The sequence below is a fragment of the Spea bombifrons genome, chromosome 5, assembly GCF_027358695.1.
Source record: "Spea bombifrons isolate aSpeBom1 chromosome 5, aSpeBom1.2.pri, whole genome shotgun sequence".
NCBI lineage: Eukaryota > Metazoa > Chordata > Amphibia > Anura > Pelobatidae > Spea > Spea bombifrons.
Window position 1 is genome coordinate 16,971,123 of NC_071091.1, and position 26,736 is coordinate 16,997,858.

At 37.3% G+C, this 26,736-nt stretch overlaps 1 protein-coding gene across 1 annotated transcript; it reads left to right on the forward strand.

Moving 5' to 3' along the window:
* The first annotated feature begins 188 nt into the window (after positions 1-188).
* COL1A2 (collagen type I alpha 2 chain) lies at positions 189-24,005 on the forward strand. Its single transcript, XM_053466433.1, has 50 exons — positions 189-393; positions 3,856-3,908; positions 4,806-4,889; positions 5,515-5,571; positions 6,051-6,095; positions 6,458-6,511; positions 6,604-6,657; positions 6,989-7,042; positions 7,425-7,478; positions 8,205-8,258; positions 9,073-9,117; positions 9,429-9,482; positions 9,867-9,911; positions 10,059-10,112; positions 10,602-10,700; positions 10,791-10,835; positions 10,926-11,024; positions 11,149-11,202; positions 11,291-11,398; positions 11,773-11,826; positions 11,916-12,014; positions 12,332-12,385; positions 12,686-12,784; positions 12,872-12,925; positions 13,431-13,484; positions 13,580-13,633; positions 14,169-14,222; positions 14,557-14,601; positions 15,031-15,129; positions 15,449-15,556; positions 15,956-16,009; positions 16,453-16,506; positions 16,627-16,680; positions 16,774-16,827; positions 16,914-17,021; positions 17,219-17,272; positions 17,364-17,417; positions 17,953-18,114; positions 18,269-18,376; positions 19,008-19,115; positions 19,204-19,257; positions 19,387-19,494; positions 19,841-19,894; positions 20,295-20,402; positions 21,019-21,072; positions 21,177-21,284; positions 21,617-21,866; positions 22,228-22,415; positions 22,824-23,066; positions 23,387-24,005. The coding sequence occupies exons 1-50, from the start codon at positions 324-326 to the stop codon at positions 23,531-23,533; spliced, it is 4,080 nt and encodes a 1,359-aa protein (XP_053322408.1). The 5' UTR covers positions 189-323; the 3' UTR covers positions 23,534-24,005.
* Positions 24,006-26,736: the final 2,731 nt, after the last annotated feature.

Sequence of the window (26,736 nt, forward strand, 5' to 3'; positions counted from 1 at the left end):
CCTTCGTCATCATATGTCTTTTGTTGCCAAAAGTTATGGGGAAGGCTTGGGATAGATAAGGTCCAAGCTTCAGGCAGACTTGAAAAGGGGGGGGGGCTGGGTGTAGTTTTTCCTCCCCTTTCATTGGTTTGGAGGTTCCTGATGAAACTATACAGAGGGAACCTCCTGCCATATAAATGGGACGGACCTGGCTTTATTGTTAGCATCAAGGCTGCAGGTTTCTGCTAAGTTTGGAGTTACTCTACAAGACTGCATGACAGCAAAGCATAAGTAATAACCACCGGCATATACTCACAAGGAGTCTGCATGTCTAGACAATAGACATGCTCAGCTTTGTGGACACACGGACTGTGTTGCTGCTCGCAGTAACTTCATACCTAGCAACATGTCAATGTAAGTGATTTTAGCTTTCTATTCTTTCAGGGACAGTGCATGGCAATGTGGGGGAAGATGCTATTAGATTTGGTGCTAGGTATCCCCCATACTTAAATAATTCTGATTACTTTACAGCATAAGAGGGTTTTTGACTTGGTAATAATAAGCAGATGTTTTCTGCATTTAGTTAATACAACTAGAGTCCCAAGAATATGCTCAGTTAAGTCAATTTAATGTCTCACTTAGTTTATGCTATTCAAATTAGTAAAAAAGAGAATAATTCTAGTATATATTTGGAGGTTTTATGGAAGTAAGTTTGAAGATGCTGAAAACAAAAGTTTTGGTACTTGGCACATCTGGGAGTCTTGGGCGTTGTACTTCATTGTCTGCTGCTTAAAGTTACTCTTCGCTCGCCATCTAGTGGCAGCTGCCTGTTACTACAGATAGCGCAGATCTACAGAACTTGCTAGTATCTCCAAGCAGGAGCTGGGAATTAGTTTCCTATCTAAGCAGCTGGATATTTTTTGGGAGATTTCTTCCATTCTGAGTCCAAGTATTACATCCCTTTTTATTAATATTTCTATTCATTTCAAATCTAGAAACTCTTTTTCAACTGCAATAAGATTGCAATAAGAAATAACTACCGGTAGTAACTCCACAATAGCAAATACCTGCTGCCTGTTGGAACATGTATTTGATAATCCCCCTGCTCATGTTTTTCCATGAGGAGGGGTAACTACACATTCTTAGTGCACTTAATGGATACACAGTAACTAGACATGACCTCACTCCTTGAAAGGAAATTACCACTACCACTTTCCATAAAGCATGGACACTCCCTGTTGATGTACTTTAACTCGCATCAGCCTTAGCCAAACTCCTAGGAAAATTTAAATAATGGGTATTGCAATTTAACAACAGCCAATGGGCGTTGCCTAATGTGGATGGTTGTTGTGGGACACACATAGGGTCACAGGTTGTCCATCCTTGAACATTGAATATTTCTCAGGGGTTAATAACATATATTCAGTATAACCCACATATTTTGTAGAAATGCCATACCACAAGCTTTCTCTTGTTATGAGTAGATTTTTTAAAACTACATTTAACCTATTGTGCATATAGCTAAGAAAGCAACAGCTTAATATGCACTCTGGCAGTGCAAGGGTCAACTACAATCTGTTTCATGTCACAGCTGGCTCCAGCTGTGCAGACTGGCTCACGAAAGAATGCAGTGAGCAGCCAGGACTTAATCAATCATGGCCCCCTCTGCTGGCTCTTATATATAACAACATATACTTTATATATAGCTTTATTCTATAATGTTGCATTAGTGAAATCCAGCATTTTTTCTATTTTTAGTTATACAATTGGTATAAACATTGAAAATAGCTTATTAAATTCAAGTTCAGTTGTTTACAATTAAGCAAAAAACAAACGTCCAACTGTTAACCCAAAACTACCAGTACCATGAATCTAGCACAGAATCATGGGTACTCAAAGAGTTAAAAACAATTATTACAAGATTCATTTTGGCACCCTATATCACAGGAGTTTGAACCAACAATATCACATATATCTGTAGATACAGTTTATGATGATGTGGACAATTTTAAATTTCCATGTATGGGGTCTAGAGGATTAAAAAAAAAGAATTGTGTGTTTTTATGAGGTTTTTATTCTAACCTGCTGTTTCTTTCTATTTTTTTTCTCTTTCCATATTACTGCTGTACAGTTGTAAATGAGGTCAGTATATTTATTTACATATCATTTTCTCTCTTTCTCCTGATTTTTCCAACTCCTGCCTTTGTATATTTATTTAGCGTAAGAACCTGTTCCATTGGTGCACTAGGTGGACTAGCCACTTATTGCATGAACCCACCCAGGCTTCCTGTATGGGTTGGCTTTACAGGGGCTTCCCTAATATAGGGGGCAACATGGCCCATTCAAAAATTTCAGATGGGAAAACTGGAAACCCAGCTGAAAAACAATTTGCACCTTTGGAAACCGAGGGAATTTAGGATTCTTGTGATCTACTACAAAATCATGGATAAAATCAGGTGTGGATACAAATTCTGCTTTGCTCCCTTGGATTTAACATCTGGAACTGAAGATACCTCAATCATCATAAACTTATTTTGATTATATATTTTTCTTGCAGTGCTTTTCTGCTTTTCACATTGGAATTATTGCACAAATGTGGTTACTATATATTATATTTTAGTTGTGATTCCCATGGGAGAATGCATTATATTGTAGAAGTTATGAAATTGCTAGATCATGTCATATCAACAAAATATCACCGGTGGCACTTGCAATGTTTTTTTCATTAATTTAGTTTTCTTTTTTTCTTTTCTTTTTTTTCTGTTGTCTAGGCTCGAAGGGTAAGCATTTTTTCAGTCTTCATATTACTGTATGAGTGATTATGAGGCTTTGGTACAGCAGAAGGTTACACGATGAGATATGACATGTATTGAAGGATTTGTGTTTGGAAGAATAAAGAATGTAGATAGTTTGATACATTTCATACATTTTCCAATCTACAAACCAGAACTCTGTTATGAGAATTAGCCTGATGGTTTTCATTAAATGTACAGGTGACACTATTATATATAAATGTATATTATAAAATATATGCATATGCTATAATAAAACATATTTGAAAATGTGAAAGTATTCATTTTTACTTGTCACTTTTTTAATTTGCTTTTACCATTACCATCCACTGATGGTCAGTTCTTATCTGTCAGTCCAGTTACTGTTGGGGTACAAACCAAGTACAGTCCCTTGAAGACAGATGGAGGGATTTCTGAGCTATACTTTATCTTAGAGTCATTTCTTTTGTGGCATTTTAGTCATCGATGGTGCTAAATCCCATCATTCTCATGCATCTACAATGCTGAGGTGCCAGAATCCCACTCTGACTGCATTTGTAATTCCAAATATTTACAAGACATTATAAGCATAAACAGACAACAAAGGCACTTAAAAAGTTGCAGACACCTGGCTGGACATAGTGGGAGATGTTTCTATAGCTGCAGAAACGCCAAAGGTTGCCTTTCGCCGACTACCACCTTCCGTGGCATGTCTTCGTACGATGCCAGCTCATTTAGTAGGTTCAATTTCAAAGGGGTTCTGTCAAAAAAGTTTCCAGACCCCACGTCCAACAAAGCGGTATAAACCAAAAGTGTAGTAACTCTTTAAATGCCAGAGGTTTATAGGGTTCCCGTAAGCGTAGATTGGGTTACTTCTGCATTTATTGTACAAGGCTGTAGCACAATATACTTTTCCTCAAGTGCTTCTATTTAGCAGAAAGTTTTATGGATCAAATCCTGATATGAGGTCTAACGATTGTATTGTATTTCACTATATTAATTGATATCTGATTTATAGTCGGCATTCTTAGAGCAGACTGGAGTGATTGCTACCGTTATAACTATAATGTGCATTTTCCATGATGAATAATAGAGCTATACTGAGCATGTCTATTCCAACAGGGGCCAAGAGGAGACAAAGGCCCACAGGGAGAAAGGGTAAGGAATCATACAGCTCTCATTCCTCTACAAGTAATACATTCAGCACCTGCTAATCTAATTGTTCTTCTGCATTCATCTTTCCTTTCTATTATAACACATTTTGTTTTATAATATTGTTATTTATAATATAATATTGTTATTATTAGTTATTTTTTCTTTTTTTTACACTTTTATGAAAATAACACTGAGAGCCTTAACTGCTGCAGGTCCCTTTTAATAAACTAAGCTTTCTATTAAATTGTTTTTTTTACTGTTCAAATAAAAAACATACACATTTCTTATTCTGTTTGAGTTAGGGATTGGAGGCCAAAAATATATTTCTTGGATCCTATATATAAACAACAATTAATTTGTGCAGGAATTGCTATTAAGATATGCAAACATATCAGCTTCTTTCCCAAGAAAAATAAATGGAGCACACACACACACACACACACACATATATATATATATATATATATATATATATATATAGTATTGTATATATACCTATGTATCCTGTATGAACTTCATGTATAGCGGGACCCATAGACCCTTCCCTGTACATTCCTGGGAAACATGGTGTCATATTTCCTACAGACAATAGACTGCTCGTGAATCCATGGTCTTTTTTTGAGCTCGGATTTAAAACCAGGATTTCATTCCAACATGCATATTAACTCAATCTACTTTACATCTGACTATTCAGGTCAATAAGCAAGATATGCCATTTTTCATGTCTTCAATGCAATAAAAACTTGTGAAAGTCTCTAATTCATGACACTTATTAAGCCAGGGCTCACTGCACCCTGCTATGGAACACCAGTGACCCATTCATCTCGTTTTTATAACTGTGAGGCAGATATATGCCTGTATGACCTGTTATATATATATATATTTCTTTTATATTTGTAGGGCCCTCCCGGTATCCCAGGCAGAGACGGTGAGGATGGACCTCCAGGATTACCAGGCCCACCTGGGCCTCCCGGCCTTGGCGGAGTAAGCACATAATAATTTCTAGTAGTTGGAGGATACTCTAATAAAGCTGCAGTGCGATATAACTGTGTAAATCCTAAATCTGAAGTACAGCATTTAAGTGTTGTTTTTTTCTTTTTCTATAATAAGGATCTTAACCACCGTCTGTACTGTTATTTACAAGGATCAATTCTGGTGCAGGCTGGCAACAATGGTGTAATACCCATAGCAGTCGAAGCAGTGCTCTAGGAATTGCTCCACTTTGCCTCTTTAACCAGAATAATAAACCCCCTATATATATTGTTATTAGGATGACACTGACCAAACTATGGCACCGTGGACTGCTTTAATGAGGATCTTGGGGGTCATGGTGGCCATTGGTTTGGTAACACTGGCACCAGGGGCTGGGAAAGTTTCCGTACAAGGACACTAGTGTCCATGGTAAGGCGTGTGCAATTATCTGATGTTTCAGAAGCATATTCTAGAATGCCTGCCACAGAGTACTATGATGTAAACCTTGATTAAAGATTCATACTAAGACTATATAGTGTAAAACATTAGGGTCCGTCTTAAAAATTATTATGTCATAGAAGTTATACACTGGCTACTAATCCATAACCAAGACTGTAATACCTTATTCTTTTTTCAGAACTTTGCTGCTCAATATGACCCATCCAAAGCAGGCGGCGGTGATTTAGGACCACAAGTGCGTACATTTCTTACATATGGTTAAAAAAAACATACGTTTCCTCTGACAGGGTTTTAATTGTAGGTAAACCTCATCATCCTTAGAAATAGAATATCCGAATCAAGGTATATCATTTATTTCAGTAATTGTCATTTAAATAAAGAACCGGTCCACATCGGTTTTCCAACTATCATACTGTAAACCTCCTAGAAATAGCCTAGCTGGGCACTGCAGTCCAACAATTTTCTTCACATGTATTATTGTGTATGAAAGTATACTTTAATTCTAACATTAGTCACACTTTAGTGCATTGGTTCTATAGATTTGTAGAGTGATGTGATTTCTGATGGGTGACATCATGGTGGACATTATGGTGTCACATTATCATAAATGTAAAGGATGAATATTAGCATTTGCTGCATCTAGGGTATGCCAGTTATTTTTTAGAGTTGTGTTTGTGTTTATTGTGGTGTTGATTATTAATGTATTTTTTACAGGGAATAATGGGACCAAGAGGACCACCCGGACCATCCGGCTCCCCTGTGAGTATAGTTCATATGTCATTTGTCTAGGGTTCCCAAATTCAATATTTATTTACCTCAACTACCCATTTTTTAATGGTTATTATCTGAAACAAACTCTTGGAATCTTTTCAAATACCTAATACATAGAATCAAGTAGATTTTGTAAAAATTTCAGGTAGATATGGAGAAAATCAAGGATGAACTCCTTGAAAGTGCCCAAACCAAGAGTCAGCCTTAGTAGAGGCACCCAAAGGGATTAACATGAGATAAGCCAACAATTTATACAGCACTTCTCACAATACATACATTAAAAGGGTTGGACAAAAATGGAATTGATACGCTATGAAGAACCATTACATTTCATGTATTACCTTTTTCAGGGCCCTCAAGGTTTCCAAGGACTTGCAGGCGAACCTGGTGAACCTGGTCAAACAGTAAGTCTACCCCAGCTAAATGAGCATGGCACATTATTCTTAACAAAACCCAAAACTCAGCATTTGATTTGTATTACCTTATCTAATTTTAGGGTCCAGTCGGTTCCAGAGGTCCATCTGGTGCACCTGGAAAACCTGGTGAAGATGTAAGTATAATACAAGCTTGCAATACAGGGGTTTTAGCTTAGAAGAAAGTAAATAGTAAAGCTTAGGATGTGTTTTTGTGGTGGGGCATTGGTGATGTGGGGCATTAATGGTGCCCAACCAATCCTGGCAATTAGCCAAATAAAGCGTATCTGCAAATTAAGGACTATTCAGTGCTCAGAGTACTTACTTAAGTACTTACAGAGTACTCAACTATAACTTTTATCCATACATTCCTTTCTAAGTATCTTATGCAAAACAAAAAGAGATTTTTTTCAACTATCACATCATAGCTGAGACTGTTTGTGACCTCCATATTTCTTTTTTGTTTAGGGTCACCCTGGAAAACCTGGCAGACCTGGTGAAAGAGGCCCAGTTGGAGTTCAGGTATGGGAACACTTCATCTACGTATGGTCCAAGCCTGGTTGCCCACTTTAATGCCAATGGGTTCTTTTTTTAAATATGTTTATTACACATGAAATATTGCTAAATTTAATAACATGCATTGTTTTTTCACATAAAGACAAACTGTGTCCAACACACTCATAGTCAATATTCCATGATTCAAATATTTTGGACCGACGCTAACGGCTTCATGTTTCGTACTCCCATTTTACCTTTCTTAGAACATATTAATTACATAAGTATTATTATAAAATAACATGAACTCTATAAAAAGGTAGTTAATAAATAAAGCATGTGATATTATGGTATATCTTTTCGATCTTTGTGAATATTGGTTGATTGACCTCTTACTATTTTTTATTAGGGTGCTCGTGGATTCCCCGGAACTCCCGGTCTTCCTGGATTTAAAGGACTTAGAGTGAGTTAAAATTTTATTAATTTAAGGAGTTCTATACGTTCATGATACGCTATAGAAACAAACATCATTTTACTCATGACTGGTTAGAGCTTTGTGGTATCAGGTGAAAGATAGTAGGGCTGCTACAGTCCCTCCACCCCTATTCTTGTAGAAGTACAAAATGTGACATATGAGAGGCATTTGGCGTATCTAGTCTGCCATTTTTCGCTATACTTTAGAACCTCAAACCTTACTTGTCGTTTGGCTTTATCACGATAACTGACTTGTGCCTATCCCATACATTACAGTTCTGCTGGAAATCCATTCCTCTTATCTACCACTCAATCAAGAAATTACTTACTCAAAGCATCTTTCAATTTTAGATTTGGACCACTTGCCATAGCATTTTTCCTACTTTAAACTTGCCTTGTAGAATTTTATGGATGTATATGTTTCTATTATATTCCCTCTGCCTCATCTTCCTTCTAAGGTGTTAAAATACCAGTAAAACTATCCAGTGAACAAGCAGAATAACTTGCTATTTATTACATACTTGTTGGATACTGGTCACCAATAGTACAGATACAGGTGATGCCCATAACACACCTCTCTCCCATACTCTTATTTAATTAAAATCTTGAGTAATTTAATAGAGCAATATAATCCAATAATTGATGATGTACAGAAACAGGATGCAGCTTAATAAGTTATTATTTTAATTATTATATTGTGTTCTTTTTCTTATAGGGCCACAACGGTTTGGACGGACAAAAGGGAGCCCCTGGTGCTGCTGGTGTAAAGGTAATTAGCAATATGTGCCATAATTTGTACAGTATATATATGGCTTCTACTAACATGCTAGGTAGACCACAACATTTAGAGGCATTAACACTAATATCTTGAACTTCTTCAAAGACATCATTAATTCAATGTGTTTGTTTAAAGGTCACAGCTAAAACATGCCCTGAAGGCAGACTGAGAACCACAGAAAATCCAAAAAGACAATTTTAGGGGTTATCTGTATTTTAATAACAGCAGTGATGCAATAGAAGGTGATAGCCTTGTACAAAGGTTGACAGTCTGGAACACAGACATAGCATCTAAAGCTATACGTTTGCATTATGAGCCGTCATAGGGGACCACATGGACTGGTAGTTGCTTGATAGTTATAATAAGTATACAATTAAGAGACATCATATTGGTTTACAAGTCAGAGAGCTTTGATCTCCTACAAACCTTTTCTCTCACATTGTTTCTGTTTTATAGAAATATGTAAGGGCAATAGAAGTTTCTCTAAAGAGGGAAACCATTATCTTTTCATAGACCTTTTAGCCTGAACAAAAATAGTGATGGTGAGAAGTAGGAAGTAGATACTATCACATGAAATAATATAACATCTACATCCCCCATTGTGCAATAACTGAGCAACTATTTAAAAAAAAGGATAAAAAAACTTAAATCGCCAATTATGAGATGAGACAATGTGTTCTAAGCATCAGTTACAATGCAAGTATGTGTTATATTTTAAATAAAAGTATTAAATACAATTCTTTAAATTGTTATTTTATATAATTTGCCATATGTTGTATTTTAAAGATTCTCTTTTTTTATTAAGGGAGAAAATGGTGCCAATGGTGAAAATGGATCACCTGGTCAGGCTGTAAGTAGCTGTTGATTGAATTTTATATAAGTATATCCCATCACAAAGTTCTTCTTCCTTAAAAAAAAGTAATTTCCCTATCATTTTAACAACCCCTTTCCACCTTCCATTGTTCTTTGGGGTACAATCCTACACTTCATTTGTAAGAAACACACAGCTCTTCAGATCCAGTCCCATCCATGTAAATGTATAGTCATTCCCATCTCTCTGAAGATAATTGTATTTTTGCTATTTAATTATCATGTCATTTAATATGTAAACACCAAAGTGAATATTAAATAACTAATGTGCACCCTTTCTTGAAACTTTAGGGTGCTCGCGGTCTTCCAGGTGAAAGAGGACGTATTGGACCCTCTGGCCCCTCTGTAAGTACATACAATAGCTGCAATGTCAACTTGTTAACATCGCATACATTATCATGAAACTAATACAATGCAAGGCTATGTTGTCCACTATCTTCCTATTTATTTATTGGATCTCTAAGCTATCCCTTTTCTGCCATGACAAAGTGTCCTGCAAGCAAGAAGCACCAGATTAATTATAATATGTGTAGAAAAAACTAATTAAAGATTGATTAATGTGGATAGGATAGACACGGTTTTACATATCTACACATACACCAGCTTTTATATTTGGACAAATTGTCAATGAAAAGTAATTAATGGAAGAAAATATCAAATACATGTCTATTTTCATGATTTTCTTTTTTGTAAAATGATGTTGACTCATATTTTTTTGTTGTTGACTAGGGTGCTCGCGGAAGTGATGGCAGTGCCGGTCCCACCGGTCCAGCTGTAAGTATTGGCTTCCACTTCTAGGGCCTGATCTTCCAGGAATGACTTCTTGTATCACAACTTTTTGTGATAAAACACATTTTTGTAGATGTATATTTGTTATAATATAAACTCATTATTTAACATGTTCTGAATGTATTGTTGCAGGGTCCTATTGGTTCCGCTGGTGCCCCTGGCCTCCCCGGTGCTCCTGGTCCCAAGGTAATTACCACACCAATACCAAATTCAGTGTTACACGCATTTGTTTTCCACGCCCTACTTGCTACATTCAGGCAGTTTGTGAAAACTGAAACAGCAACATGGACCGAAATGTTCTTCAAGAATAATGGCCTTTTCTAGAATTAGTTTATTTTGCCATAGATTTTAATATGTCACTTAAAGCTATCATATACAGGTTGCCGGTCACAGGCCATAATGCTGTGATTGCTAGCTGATATGAAATGGCAATTTTCAAAAAGTTTTACCAACCAAATAATAGCGATATAAATAAAAGTGTAATTCAATTGTTCAACACAGAAATATGTGTTAATACTATTTTATCATTAACTACCCAAAAACACAAAATCTCCTGAAAATTAAGTTGTTTATTGTTCATTGCGACCAGATAATTGTTTTATTTCCCAGGTTATTAAGTTATATGGTCATTTTAATTGCACATAAGATCAACTTTTTATTATTTTCATTTTTCAGGGAGATATTGGACCCGCTGGTAACTCTGGACCCACAGGTGCTGCAGGTGGAAGAGGTGAACCTGGACCCCCAGGTGTTTCTGGCCCTGCTGGACCACCAGTAAGTAAATACTCTAAATAAAAGAGGTAATTAATTAAGGAATATTATAAAATTTAGTCCCTGCTAATAAAATTTTCTTTATTTTTCCAGGGCAACCCTGGTGCTAACGGCATTAATGGTGCTAAAGGTTCTGCTGTAAGTATTACATTAGCAAAAGCCTTTTTTTAGCACTTGTTTTGTTTTATTTTTTTATTTTTCTAATTTGCTGTTCTTACATCATAACAGGGTCTCCCCGGAACAGCTGGTGCTCCTGGTCTTCCTGGTCCACGTGGTATCCCTGGCCCTCCCGGTCCTGCTGGACCTGCTGGTTCCAGAGGACTTTCTGTAAGTAAACTCTGGGACATTTTTTTTTCTTACAAAATAAGGGCAATAATTCAGTCAAGTAACAAATATAAATGAGTTGATCAATCTGTTGGCTGCTTTATAAATGGTAATTTTCTTGGCCTAGGGTGAACCTGGTGTAGCTGGCGGAAAGGGAGACACTGGAGCAAAGGGAGAGCCTGTAAGTATTTTTCTTTACAATTTTTTTATATATATATATATAAATAATTTGTGTTCCCCTTTGTGTGACAATTTATCTTTGTACATAGGGTACTTCTGGTCCCCAAGGTTCTGCTGGTCCCCCTGGAGAGGAAGGCAAGAGAGGTCCCAATGGTGAACCTGGATCATCTGGCCCTGCTGGCAATGCTGGAATTAGAGTATGTCTGTTGTAAAGTTTAAATAAATGTAGTTAATGGGGAGACAGCTCTAGATTTCACGGGTAAAAGAGGAACAACAGGAGAAAAGAACTTCAAAGTGTTTTTGTTCTGCTCTTTAAGAAAGATGACTTAGCTTTACAGTTTGAAATATTGCTACTTAGTTTTTGAGATTTAGTAATTATATGTTTTTAAATTATTGTTGGATAAATTGATGATAACGTGTTTACTTTGAAATTTGTTATGTATATATTTACATATTCTAGCTATTTCTAGTTTATTATTTGTGGCAAATGTAGGTGGCATGGACTGGTAGTGGATATTTACATATGACAAAATACTTACAATTGGTAATTTACTGGTTTTAATTTTTGTAGGGTGTTCCTGGAACCCGTGGTCTGCCTGGACCTGATGGCAGAGCTGGTGGAATTGTAAGTGTGTTTGCCTTAACAACTGCCATGTTCATGGTGTGTGTCATGCCTGCTCTGCTTCAACCCAGGTTATCTAATAATTTATTTAGGGCCCTGCTGGAAACCGTGGTTCTAGTGGTCCTCCTGGTGCAAGAGGTCCCAATGGTGATGCTGGTCGCCCTGGAGAGCCTGGTCATCTTGGAGCCAGAGTAAGTTTTGTTCTCAGTTAAGAACCAACACTGTGCTACTTACTATTACATAAAAGAACAATTATTCACATCTACATTACGTTTGCACTCCAGAATCACACTGACCTTTATTCTTCCACTATAATGTATATCCAAAATATATCAAAGGAGAAGAAACCTTATTAGCCATGAGGCTAATTAAGATGGCTATACAATAAGCTGTGTAATATCATGGCAATGTTGTAGCATTTTTCCGTTTATCTCATATCGTGGTATTTATAGAGACACATATATTTCCGATGAATCTTGGTCATAGATATATTTTTTTTCTTGCACAGGGTCTTCCTGGTTCCCCTGGTAACACCGGACCCGCTGGCAAAGAAGGTCCTGCTGTAAGTATCATGAATTACTAATTTAACCAATGACTTTAATTACTGAGCCAAACTTTTGCAATGACTTGATAGGGCTAAGTGTCCTATTAGGGAACACAGATTACAATAGGAGTTAGCCGACTTAATAATCAAAACGTTAATATCTTTCAGAGCACCTAAATAGGAAAAATGGCTGTTTGTTCAGGTTGTCCATAAATATTATTTCTTTGGTTAAGGTTAATTAGAAATACTAATTTAGGATAGCGCATGTGACATCTGTGTGTTGGATCTACCTTCAATGGCCAATGTTTTGTTTCCTAGGGTCCCCCAGGTCCCGAGGGACGTAATGGTCCTGCTGGCCCAGCTGGTAACAGAGGAGAACCTGGCAGCATTGGATTCCCTGGACCCAAAGGTCCTAATGTAAGTCATATTTTGAGAAGTTTTCCTTAACGGAGAAGGTAGACTACCTGCTTATTGTATTATTAATGTTACCAAATAATTTCTTAGGGTGAGCCTGGCAAAAACGGAGAAAAGGGAAGCCAAGGTCCTTCTGGAAACAGGGTAAGTAGCAAATAAACTTTCATAACACAGCTTATCACACTATACATTTATACTATTTGAATATTATATTTTCATATGATAAAGAAAACACTATCACATTACATGTAGTACACACCATCTTCAGCTAGGTGATGGGAGGTTTTTGGAGCCTAAGTACCCAAACATCTCCAATATGGAAATGACATTTATTTCACATACAGATCCTTTTCTGATTTGTCTATGTGGGATATGGATGGATTTTGAGTCATTACTTGTAGGATATGTGTTAGTAGCTTCTCAACTGCAGAATAAACACACAAATAAGGTGCACAAATACATATTTAAGACCTAGAACCACTTTAGAACTTATTCATATATGTACAGCTAACAAACAAGTAGGGCATTTGTTTGCATAATGCCGCTTTACATATGTATTCTTAAGTATGTACAGATCATGGTAGATATGCATTGAATCCTAGATGCCATTCATCTTACTACACCAATATTATTTGATGTTTTTGACCAGGGAGCTCCCGGACCTGACGGAAATAATGGCGCACAGGGTCCCCCAGGTCTTACTGTAAGTAGGAATTTTCATTTGGTTTATGGCAGTAGTCTTTATTAATAGAGCTTAAGGTCAGACCTGTAATATTTTTTCTTGCATTTGATCTGCAGGGTGCACAAGGAGAAAAAGGTGAACAAGGTCCCTCAGGTGCCCCAGGATTCCAGGTGAGAAGCTGTCTCCTATAGTTCAAATGTGCAGTGAAGCAGAACCATCATTGGGGGTGCTGCCTGAATTCACATTTTATTGTGTAATAAATATGTATTAGATTTCAGCAGTGCTGAGTAATTTGGAAACCTAACATTTAAGAATAAGTAGAGTATTGAGGAGGACATCACAAAACAAAAAAGGTTTAACTACAACATTGGAATATTCAAATTTTTAAGTATCAGATGTTACTAAATTAATAGTGTAGTAAAGACCCCATTTACCATTTAGTCTACAAACCATCATGATAATATTATATAATTGTATGTGATAAAAGTAGTAAATAGTATTGTTTCCTTAACTGGCCAGACATTGAGCCGGTTAGTACCATAGTACCAATATTTTTATGAAGTACCATAGTGTATTTTGCAGTAAGTGTATCTTTCTAATTATTACAATTCCAAATTGCTGTATTATTATTATTTTTATTACTAACACTTCTGGAACAATAGGTCAAAATTTACTATATGGTTACAAATATTTTTCTTTCATTAGGGTCTTCCAGGCCCAGGCGGTCCTGCTGGAGAACTTGGCAAACCAGGAGAGAGAGTAAGTAATCAAGGGGATGAGAAGGCATCATAAATGTTCCAAATTAACTACATATATAGCTTGTCACCACTTTCAGAGTTGTTTAATTTTAGTCTGAATATAACTTTCATTGACTTGCTTGGCAAAATCTATGATACTGATTGCTTCCTTATCGTGAATCTATAAATCAAGTTAAATACATGCCAAAAACTGATTTAAAGTTGCATTTAGTGGAATTTTTTTGTTTAGTTCGGGGTTTAGAAAACTATATTGGTCAGTTGGTTCATGATCACCACAGAGAAAAATGTGTTTCATTAAAACATGTTTAATATCCTGAACATTTCTCTTATTTTAGGGTAGCCCTGGTGACTTTGGTGCTGCTGGCCCTGCTGGTCCAAGAGTAAGTACTACTACTACACGTCTAAAGATGTTAAGATCTCATGAGACCATGTTCTATTGTGAAAATGTAGCTCAAACGCCATAGTCACTTAAGCATAATGGAGAGTTAAAAAGCCTCTTCTGAGATATGCATTTAAACAGAAGCCATTTTTTTAATCAAAGGTGGTTTCAAAATAACTGAATTTTCATGATAATATAACCTCAATGTGCATAAATAATAAACATCAACATCTATTCGCACCACATGACCCAAATGTAGACATCCATCATGGAAGATATATATATATATTTTTTAATTATTTTTTGATCCCAACTCCTCCATTGTGGTGCTGAATGAATCACACTGGCATGACTGTCCATTCAATGAATAGTGATAGTTCAACATTGATTATTGTATTGATTATGCCAACTCCTTCCTCTTACTGTACAGGGTGAACGTGGTGCTCCTGGGGAGAGTGGTTCTGTAGGCCCTGCTGGAGCTCTTGGACCTCGTGGCCCTAGTGGTGCTCCTGGTACTGATGGAAACAAGGTATGCATCTGACCAATGTCTTCACGCAGTCATTCATTTACACTAAACATGCAGTCTCTGCATTTGAAGATGCATTCTGCATTGAAGATTATACACTTTCTTAATATGCGCACAGCCATAGTCTCCTCTTTTTCCAACAATTACACACGTGGTGTATTTACAGTAACAGTAAAGCAATACGTATACCTGCAGGCTCTATTTGAAATATACATAATAAGGTAGGGCAGAACTCAGGCTTGATGTATTGTACGTTGGTATTCAAGGAAAGTTGCAACCATGACCTTACAGAACTGACCCAAGTATTGTTTCTGGTTTCTAGGGAGAACCTGGTGCTGCTGGCTTAAATGGTGGTCTTGGCCCATCTGGCCCATCTGGAATCCCAGGAGAAAGAGGTGGAGCTGGTACTCCTGGAACTAAAGGTGAAAAGGTAATATAGCTGGATCTACTTTGTACCTGTTATCCACCAATGAGTTTGTGGTACCTACTGTTTGATGTCTTAAAAACATTTACATATCTCAAAAGATACACGTCCTTTTTTATTCTGCTCCGTGGTGCATACATTCACTGTATAGCTGCCCCTCCGCTTTATGCTTGATCTAGAGCATTTTTGAATCACAAATTGTGATATGAGGGGTGTGCATACAAACCATACACCAGCATGGGAGATATTTCTATCTGTATGTCAACTACATGAAATGGTTACAGGAAAATAATATTTGATCTAAACATGTGGCCAATTGACTTGATGTAATTATAGTAGGCTCTATTTCTGTTTTGTTAAGTAGCATTGTACAATGTGTTAAACAATGTTCCTAATCCTTTGCAGGGAGATGCTGGCAACACTGGAGATTATGGTAACCCCGGAAGAGATGGTGCCCGTGTAAGTACATAACATACAAGTATTTAGGGTATATATAGAGTTTAGAATTCAGGCTAGCAAATACTTTCATATATTCTACACTTTATTTGCTCTACCTTGTCATAAGGCCATCTCCTGGCAAAACTGATAAGTAGCTTCAATAAGCATTACTCTTATATTTTCAGTAGTATAGTAAACCCCAAGATCATATGATGTAAATACTGTCCCTATCTCACAGTGCAATGTGTTCCTCCATTGTTATTTCTGTTGCTTGTTGTGTCTGGAGTAAAATGAACAGAATTCACCCCCACTCCCACAAACCCATGTGGTTACTAAGTCTGTAGGTACTACATAGTAAATCAAAGCCATGGTTACTGTTTATCTAATGCAATGTAAACTTTATGCATTAGCTTTATGATACATATACATTATTCTGTTTTTCCTATCTTTATTTTTTCCTGTAGGGTCCCGCTGGTGCTGCTGGTGCTCCTGGTCCCGCTGGTGGTCCTGGTGATAGAGTAAGTATGTTGTTTATAAACTATATAACGTTTTATGGAAAATGCTGATAATGCTTATCTGTGCCACCAATTCTATTAAGCCTGCAAGATATATTGATATTGTTCTCTATGATATTTTAGGGTGAATCTGGCCCTTCTGGTCCTCCTGGTACCCCTGGTCAGCGCGGTGCCCCTGTAAGTAACCTTCCACACTGATTTACAGAAGACAGTTAAGAGCTCTTACCCAAATTAAGCTACATATTAAATGTATGTTTTGTCTGTCCTCAGGGTGAACGTGGTGAGGCTGGCCCTGCTGGTCCTACTGGCTTCGGTGGTCCTCCTGTGAGTAGCTTTTACCTGTAAAAGAAAAAAAGAAAGCTGTTTTGATGACCTGAGTCGCGTGTATTGATCTCTTGCTATTTATATAGGGTGCAGCTGGGCAAGCTGGAGCTAAAGGAGACAGAGGTGCAAAAGGACCCAAAGGAGAACTTGGTCCACAAGGTGCAGTTGGTGCTGTAGGCTCTTCCGGCCCAGCAGTAAGTAACATTTTCCATTGTACAGCTCTACTCAATAGGTTAGCATAGCATCTGATTTTGCAAATCTATCTCTGCTGATGCTTTTATGAGATGTTACAATCTATTTCAAGGCTGCAAAACATTCCAATTGCAAAATCTGATGTGATGTGAATCTTCAATCAGAAAGAACTAAATCCTAATTTCGTCTTGTGTTATAGGGTCCCAACGGCGCAGCTGGTAGCGTGGGTGCTCGTGGTGATTCTGGTCCATCTGTAAGTTAAACAATTCCTTTATGTGGAACCCTAATATACTTTAAATACTAGTACCTGCTTTAAGATTGTTGTTTATCCTTACTATTTTTAGGGTGCAACTGGTTTCCCTGGAGCTGCTGGAAGACCCGGAGCTCCTGGTCCTGCTGTAAGTGCTTTTTACATTATAGGTCATGATTAATCCATGAAATGACAATGTTTCATTTGTTGATTAAAAATCAAGTGATTGTGGAAGTAACCAAACATCTTAAATGCGATGTAATGTATCATAAGATAATGTAGATCGAGGTGAAGTCTACCTTCAGCCATAGTGTAGCCAATACCATGGATTGCAATGTAAATGATAACACTAAAACTTTAGTAATGGAGTAATGGACTAATCCAGGTGTATGTTAGCTGTATAATTTAGCTGGTTAGCTATATAGCCGAAGGTTGGTTTGTAATTATATGTTCTTGTCAATTTTGCACTGCGATTAAATGCACCTTCACATTTAATTGCATATCACCTTTGGGTTTTATTTTTAAGGGTTTTAATAATATAAATGAAAGTAAAATGGCCTGGGTTTTCCAACACTAATAAATCTGCAAATATACAGGACCTTTGGGTAAGGATAGATAAAAAAGTAATACTGTTTACCTGCAAAACAGTTTGCCATTTCTACATTTAACATTCTTTTCAACAGGGTATAACTGGACCTGTTGGCCCCACAGGCCAACCTGGTAAAGATGGACCAAGAGGCCCACGTGGTGACAGTGGTCCAGTCGGTCGTCCTGGTGAACTAGGTGCAGCTGGCCCAGCTGGCTTATCTGGGGACAAAGGTCCATCTGGTGAAGCTGGTTCTCCTGTAAGTAACACTGTCTTGATGTTTAGTAACCAACTTTCAAAAACCTCAATTAATGTCTCTTAATTTGAAATATGTATACAACTTTTTAGCTCCTCCACCCATGTCAGAAAAGGTTGAGCTTCAGTATATGATCTCTCTGCTTGTCATCTTTTAGGGAGCTCCAGGTTCTGCTGGACCTTCTGGAGTAATTGGTTCACGTGGTATTGTTGGTCTTCCTGGAACAAGAGGTGAACGTGGTCTGCCTGGTGGTTCTGGAGCAAACGTGAGTATAAATTACAATAGTTTATTTCTTACAATTGAAAATGTTATATAGTACCAAATATCGTACATACTCAAACAAGTGTTTGCTCGATTTACAAACCAGAAGAAACATTTTTTTAAACAAATGTTGAATTTTCTACATAATAATGTCCCCCCAAAAAAATCATAAAATGTAGGCACCAACAATAATGTTTTTAGGAACCATGGCTTCCTAGCTCCTAGTGGTTGGCAAAATTAGCTTAACATCATAATGACCAACAAGATGACCAATGTGAGCATTGCTTATAAAGAAAAGTCTGTCCTTCTGGCAGCTGAATATACCAACAGCTTAGTAAATTAGCTACAATATTTAAATTAGTAACCTATATAAAAAAAGGTACGATTTAAATTTCCGATTTTTATCAGATACATTGTCCACAGTAGTGCATTAGTGTATCATTTTGTAGGGACCCACTGTAAATGGAGTTTTGGTCAACATTGGTACCATTTATGGAACCAATAAAGTAGGAGGTGTAAAGTTATACAAGCTTCTATAAACAAATATCAATTAAAAAATATTTTTAAGAATTTGAGAAGCCAGGTGAGGTTATGATAAAACATTAACAGGGTGAAAATACTGTGTTCTTCTTTAGGGTGAGCCCGGTTCTTCTGGTCCCGCTGGTTTGTCAGGTCCTCGTGGTCCCCCTGGCCCTGTAGGAAATCCTGGTCCAGTTGGTGTTCATGGTGAAGCTGGCCGTGATGTAAGTAAAGATAGTAATTTTACATCATCATAACATCTGTTAGTATGGCACTCAGTAGTAATTATACACATTTTTGTATGATATTTAGGGCAACCCTGGCAATGATGGTCCTCCAGGCCGTGATGGTCTTCCTGGTCTTAAGGTAAGCATTTTTAGAGGTTAGTTATTGATATGGCAAACATTAACAATTGGAAAAATATTTTAGCATGCTCTATCATGCTTTATCTCCAGTCTTGCTAATGAAACTAAGATTTCTTGGTACTTTTTATAGGGTGAACGTGGTTATCCTGGTAACAGTGGCCCTGCTGGTCTTGCTGGCGCTCCTGGTCCAGCTGGTGCTGTTGGTCAGGCTGGCAAATCTGGAAACCGTGGTGAACCTGTAAGTGGCCATCTTGTCCATTTTTCTTTCAGTTACACCCCATATAGTTAATCTGTAAAACCATCCCAAATGTTTATTGAGCTGGAAAATTAATGGTTTTGGGAAGTGACAGATAGTTGAGGTTTGTTATTTTTATGTGTTCCTATAAGATTAAAACTGACTATATGTGAGCTGCTATATGTAACTTTTGTCTCTTGCTGCTGATCAGTTAATTGTTCTCACATTGCTTGGTATTCTTTCACATTAAAGAAAATCTACATTTAATTGTCACATCCAAGAGATAAAGGTTTTTAGTCACTTCTGTTTTTTTCATATAGATTTAATAACTTGTGTTATTATATTTTAGGGTCCTTCTGGTTCTGCTGGAAATGTTGGTCCTGCTGGAGCCAGAGGTCCATCTGTAAGTATGCTTTCTTTCTCTCATAAACACAAAATCTAATGAATATAGTTTACATCCATGCAAAACTGACAGAGGACTTTAGTTTAAAATCCCGTTTTAATTTGCATTATATCGCTCTACTTTGCTGAGAGTGTGGTAAATTAGTGGAGCAGTCACCCAGAAAAAGTGGTAAATGTTAATATAATATAATATTATTATAGTGAGGCAATTCAACATGCATGAGAACAGGCATAAAGCTGTTCTGAATCTAAGATGAGATCAAGGACTGATCAAGTACATCAGGAAAGTCTGCCGTCAAATTCTATCTTTATAATAAACCAAAATTCAGAAAAATCACAATAAGTAGCAAGACATAGGATCACTTTGTTATTTTTAAATAAGCTTTATTGTTGCATTATAGGGTCCACAAGGTGCCCGTGGTGACAAGGGTGAAGCCGGTGAGAAGGGACAAAGAGGTTTGGATGGTCGCAAAGGACACAACGGTTTACAAGGTCTTCCCGGCCCTGCTGTAAGTATAACACAAAACATTTGATACATACAAAAAGGGCCCAAAGCCAGTTCTTTTATTATCATCAATAAACTAAATATCATACACACCAGCCTAGGAACGATGGCCTGCAGTCATCTGATTTAGAGAAACAAATACAACTAAGGGTATCTAAGGGTGCAGGTGAGCAGTCTGAGGATCCCTGGATTCTCCTGGGTTGGTCTAAATGACCCAAAGTGATGATAATACTTCAGTGGAAACACAACCACTTCATGTTTTTTTAACACCTGTTCCTCAGCCTTTAACTTGGGCGGAGAACTCAAATACTATACTTGCGATCTGTGCAATGGAAAATAGGAGTCCCTCAACCAAGAAGGCAGGGTTCACCCGCTGCCAACTTGGATATGGGGAGTTATGCTTGAGTGGTGCTCCTGAGCCAAGTACCTAGAAGTCTGTATATGGTTTTATGTTTCCATAACTGTGTGCTCTGTAAAGGAACGTGGCAGCCCATGAAAATGTGTTCACCAATATTTATTAGTTACCTAACTGAAGGTATATATTTAGAAGATGTATGATATTGTCTTATATATGTTGTAGATCAAGACTTGATTGCAAACTTTTCTTATTTATCTATTAGGGTCAATCAGGAGAAACTGGTCTTGCTGGTTCTGTTGGTCCATCTGGTCCACGGGTAGGTGAATTTAACAAGTTAATAAATCCTTAATACTGAAATCATTTATTACTGATCCAGTTTTACTCCTATTAATTTTGATTGTGTGAAATGTATTATTTCAGGGTCCATCTGGTCCCTCTGGTCCACCTGGCAAAGAAGGTCGTGTTGGACAACCTGGTTCCATTGGTCCCGTTGGTCCTCGCGGTCCAAATGGTTTCACTGGCCCTGCTGTAAGTACCAAGTGAAAATGTAGGCTTACTTTATAGGATTTAGGAGGAACCACTAATAATGATGTAATAACTAAATATTGTATTCAAAATATAATGTGGATTTCCACATGTCACAATGAAAAGTAACGCATGTAAGCAGCATTTTTAGCTTTATTTGCTCTGTGTTTTATCTAAAAACCTTTGTGTTATGATGATGGAGCAAGTCCATTCACATCACAGGTGCTGATTTAATACACTGAACTTGTTCTTAATGAATCAAACTATTAGTTGAAATTTGCCCTACAAAGTACATTTTCTATAAGTTTTCATTTTATTCTCTGCAATTAATTTAGGGTCCTCCTGGACCTCCTGGACCACCTGGACATCCCGGACCTTCTGGCGGTGGATATGAGGCCAACTTTGAAGGTGGTGAATTCTATAGAGCTGACCAGCCTGCTCGTAGACCCAAGGACTATGAAGTTGATTCCACTTTGAAATCTTTGAACAACCAGATTGAGACAATCCTGACCCCTGAAGGCTCAAGAAAGAACCCAGCTCGTACCTGCCGTGACTTAAGACTCAGTCACCCTGATTGGACCAGTGGTATGTTGGAAAAAGATAGTTCTAAAGTACACACTAGCAACAAAAAGTTCTGCCCTCATTAATTGTTTTCTCTAAATGTATTTGTTGGTGTGCCAGACAAACCCCCTATATATAGAATGTATGTAAAAAATGTTGTATGCCAATTTATAAGGGTTAATGAAGCAGCAAATACAGTCCTCTTAAAAAAAAAAAATAAGAAAGTGACCTCAATCAAAGGTCGAAAGGACAATATTTAAAAACTGTTATGTCTCAGTTCATCATATGATTTCAGAGATTCAGGTTGGGTATTTTTGTGATAAGGTGAACTTCACAAATAAAATTAGAAGAACATTGAAATTTAAGGTACATTTTTTCTTCCTAGGATTCTACTGGGTTGATCCTAACCAAGGATGCACATCAGATGCCATCAGAGTTTTCTGTGACTTCTCCACTGGAGAGACATGCATCCATGCCAATCCTGACGGCATTCCACGCAAGAATTGGTACACCAGGACCACTAAGGACAAGAAGCACGTATGGTTTGGTGAAACCATTAACGGTGGCACCCAAGTGAGTAATCCTTCAATATTTAAACAAGAATCCTGAAGAATGTGTCTTAATTTCATGCTTATTTAGTAGCTGGCAAATAGTTTTAGAAGCTTGTTTTGTAATCGAATGGAGGTTCAAGTGGAAAAATGAAAGCAATACTTTGTAACTTGGTTTTTATTCTGTATGATCAATAACGTTGGAAGGAGAAAGGGAAGGTTGCCATTGAACTTTGCATTCTTACAGATATATTAACATCATAACTTTGTGTCCAGTTTTTGATGAGATAAACAAAAAAAACAGAGTTGAGCAAACGTTTTCAGACATTAAATAGAAGTGAACATTACCAATAACGATGAAAGAACCATTTGTAAAAAAAAAAGATGGTGATCAGCTGTTTGAAACTAATATATTGTGTGTTCCCTCTGTTAGATCGAATACAACGAAGAAGGAGTTACATCCAAGGACATGGCCACTCAGTTTGCCTTCATGCGTCTGCTGGCTAACCATGCATCTCAGAACATTACTTACCACTGCAAGAACAGCATTGCCTACATGGACGGAGAAACCGGAAACCTCAAGAAGGCCATCCTTCTGCAGGGATCCAATGATGTTGAACTACGGGCAGAAGGCAACAGTAGATTTACATTCACCGTCCTTGAAGATGGCTGCACGGTAAGTAATGCTACAATATTGGGGGAAGTCGTTCGAGGGATTGTTGAAATAGAGCAGACATTGAAGTGAAAACTGGGGGAAGTCATTTTGCACCCTGCCTGGTATACTGGAACATTACTGAATGGCTCCATCAGAGAAAGTTGGGGGCATTTTGTCTTCAGAGTCAGCTTTTACTGTAACAGACTTCTGCAAATATATGTTTTCAAAATGTAGTAGATGCTTGCACTCCACATTTTGACCAGTTATGTCTTTCTAACAAGGAAACAATTTTCTATACCCATGTATGTATATGTTTTCTAATTAATACATTTTTATTACAGAGACACACAGGTACATGGGGAAGAACAGTCATTGAATACAGAACAAACAAACCATCACGTTTGCCCATCCTGGACATTGCCATTTCGGACATTGGTGGCCCTGACCAAGAGTTCGGTGCGGACTTTGGCCCAGTCTGTTTCAAATGAAAAACAACAAAACAATAAAACTAACTTAAGAACTATCCTCTCTTTGCCCTTTCTTTGTTTTTTATACCGAAAGCTGACCTCTTCCATTTTTCCACTTATCTTCATGCTTAAAACCAGGGGCAAATGAGACGGAAAAGAGCATTGTGCAATGCAATTAAATACATGCCTAAGAGGACAATGAAATCTTTTACGATTTAAACATCATGTTGTGGAAAAATGTCAGCTTTTGCAAAAAAAAAAAAATTTTAAAAAGCCCAAATAAAAAACATGAAAGTTTGCACCATTTGTGGCCTGAATATCTTCTACGGAGGAAGTTTAAAACCACAACTTCCGCAGGTTTTAACTACCTCATACACTTAAAAAGTGTCTTCACATCTCCAGCAAGCATGTAACCATGGTGTTCAAAAATAAAATCATTATACAAAGGTGCTAATTGAGGTACTAATGGTGCTAATAAAGGATTAAAATCCAACTTTTCCATACTATGTTGTGTGTTTTTTAAAATGTTTCTCAATTAAATCAGGTCATCTATGGAGCCCCTGGAAAAAAAAAAATCAAATGAATTTCCACATTTTTGTCCTCTTGGTTAAAATTGGGTGTCTATTCTTTTTATCTCGGTCATCATCTTGATTGGGTCAAGAGTCATTTTGTACGTATTTTGTATATGTGAGATGTTTAAATAAATTGTGAGAAAACAAAATGCATGTCCAGTGTCCAAACAATTAAGTGAGTTAAATTCCACCCTTTTACGGAGAACAAGAAGCTTAGTCCTTTTTATTTAAGATAAGGTTTTCATTTCAAAATCTTTAATAAGCGTCTGTCATATGCATCTATCTGCGTTTCTGTCATGATAATCTATTGGTTTTTGGACTCCATGTTTTGTAGGCCTAATTTATGAAATTAAGGCAACAATAGGTGATTTTCTTAATTGTTTTATTGTTGAATTTCCCATCCATATCTCCCCAAGGTTTATAATATTTTATCAAGCGCTCCCTGTATAGCCAGTACTATAGACCATACTTAACTTAATGACTTGGCATGCCTGGTTAAAGTGTATATCCTAATATTTAGATATGAACTGTTACTTTGCCAAATGATACGGTATCTTAATATGGGTGTTATAAGCATAACTATTTTGTATATTTGCTGTCATGTAATGGAATAATATGTGAATGCCTTCAAAGTAATTTCTCAATTTAGCGCCTCCCTACGTTAATATAATATAATCTTTACATGACATTTTACTAATATATATCTCAAAAGACGCTTAGTATAATTTTGACTGGTCCATCAAGACCACTTGTTTTAGAAGTTTTAAAAGAAGAACTATGGGTTGAATCTGTTTCACCGTAGGAAATCATATCCCTATTAGCAGGCATCAATGTGGGTATGCCTTTCTTTAAATAATTCTGTGTTTAGTTGTGCATCTCTTTTAGAAGAGTCAGAGTATAGAGAGATTTTCAACTATAGAAAAAGTGGCCATTCTAAATGTGGCTCCGCAATACATGAGGTAAACCATTTAGAGATAAATTATTTATGCAAACAATCTGTCCACAACTGTCTTTTCCCTAGGGGACAGAAACCTGTGACCCATATGTCTATTTATGTCTATTTAGCTCAATATATTGAGCAGAAATTAAAGTAAAACAATAGGTTCTGCAGATGTAACCAGAAAATAATGAGGTCAAGACATCAAGCCAGGGAACGTGATACAACACACACATAAAATAGGTTTGCAAAATTATATCAGCAGAGCTCTGCCGCAGCCATAGCAAAAAAAATTAAGCAGAAATGTAAAGGTACTGAAAGAAGAGTTGTGTAACATTAAAAAGAGCTGGGCTGCTCAGGGTGGCACCTGTGGCTTCCACTACTACTTGAGACCAACCAGGGAACCTGGATAAGACATAAAATGTCTCAGCACTGTTTTATGAAACCCCAGAGGAACACATAGAAGGAGGAATACATGTCCTATACCTGTGTCTTTAACATTAGCTGGAGAATTATTTACACCCTTTTGGGGAGGCTTATTAAAACAGATCCTCTGAGGTCTAAGGATGTTGTCACAAACACAGGTACCGCATCAGGCAGGTACATCTCCAGAACCATCTGTGGGTCTCATAGATTTAGGAGTCCCTAATAGCAGATGACTGTCCGCTGCAGCCTTTGTCCTCTATTTTTGGGGTGACATCTACATGCATGGCCAGGAGCATACAGAAGATTCATATGGAACTCGTAGCAGGAGAGTCAGAGACAAGAAGACAGCAGGAGATCAGATGGCAGGAGACCCACACAGGCTCCAATGCCAAATACCAGATAAGCAAGTGATTGATTCAGGGTACCAATGAGTAAAACAGAAAGCGAGTCAAGGCCCAAGCTGGGTCAATATCTACAACCTGCAAGGCCAAAATGCTGTATTCAAGTTAAAACCTCCGCTTGTCAGAGAAGATCAAAGCAAACCTCTGGACAGCCAATTAAGATCAAAGTAACTAAACAATTACGGTAGGTCTGCTTAAGCTAAGCTAGCCATAAAAATGTGTCTAGATCGCCTTGATACCAAATGAAACTGAAATACATAACATAAACATATTTTGACCCTATACATTTCCAACAATGGCACTGCAAAAAGTTCTGTAAAAATAACCATTCTGATACTTGCACCTTATTCATTTTTAATATTAATTCCGGGCTACCCCTGCACTACCTTTATTACATTATTCTGAATAGCATTGCAGTGCTGGCATATCTTAAATTTCATTTGGTGACAAAGAAGGTTAATCTGTCTGTTAAAGTGGATTTAGGCTCATCTGCATGTGTGTTAGTTTTACCTTGTAATAGCGCATAAATTGAGTCTAGCCTTGTCTACCAAACCTGACTAAGAAGAATCAGTTTGAGGCCAGCTAAAATGTAGCACACTGCATTGAATTGCTTAAATGAACTGGTATGAATTGATCTATATGTAGCAGTATTTAAGAGGTACGGAAACTATAATTCCAGGTATGAGCACATAGGGCGGTTTTATCAAATGCTACAAGACCATCTTGGTGTAGTCACCTAAGCATTTGAAGAGGCAGTATGCCCCATCTACTGCTTCAAACCAATGTGAGTCGAATAAAGTATCTATTCTGAGACACTTTCTAAAGACCCTGAGAGCCTCTTGTGGAAGCTGTGTATAACACAAGAGAATCAGCCCAACAGCCTGAATC

Coding starts and splice junctions, on each gene's coding strand:
- COL1A2 (XM_053466433.1), top strand. CDS start 324: ATGCTCAGCTTTGTGGACACACGGACTGTGTTGCTGCTCGCAGTAACT. Junction 8,259..9,072: donor CTGGTGCTGCTGGTGTAAAG/GTAATTAGCAAT, acceptor TTTTTTATTAAG/GGAGAAAATGGTGCCAATGG. Junction 20,403..21,018: donor AAGGTCTTCCCGGCCCTGCT/GTAAGTATAACA, acceptor TTTATCTATTAG/GGTCAATCAGGAGAAACTGG.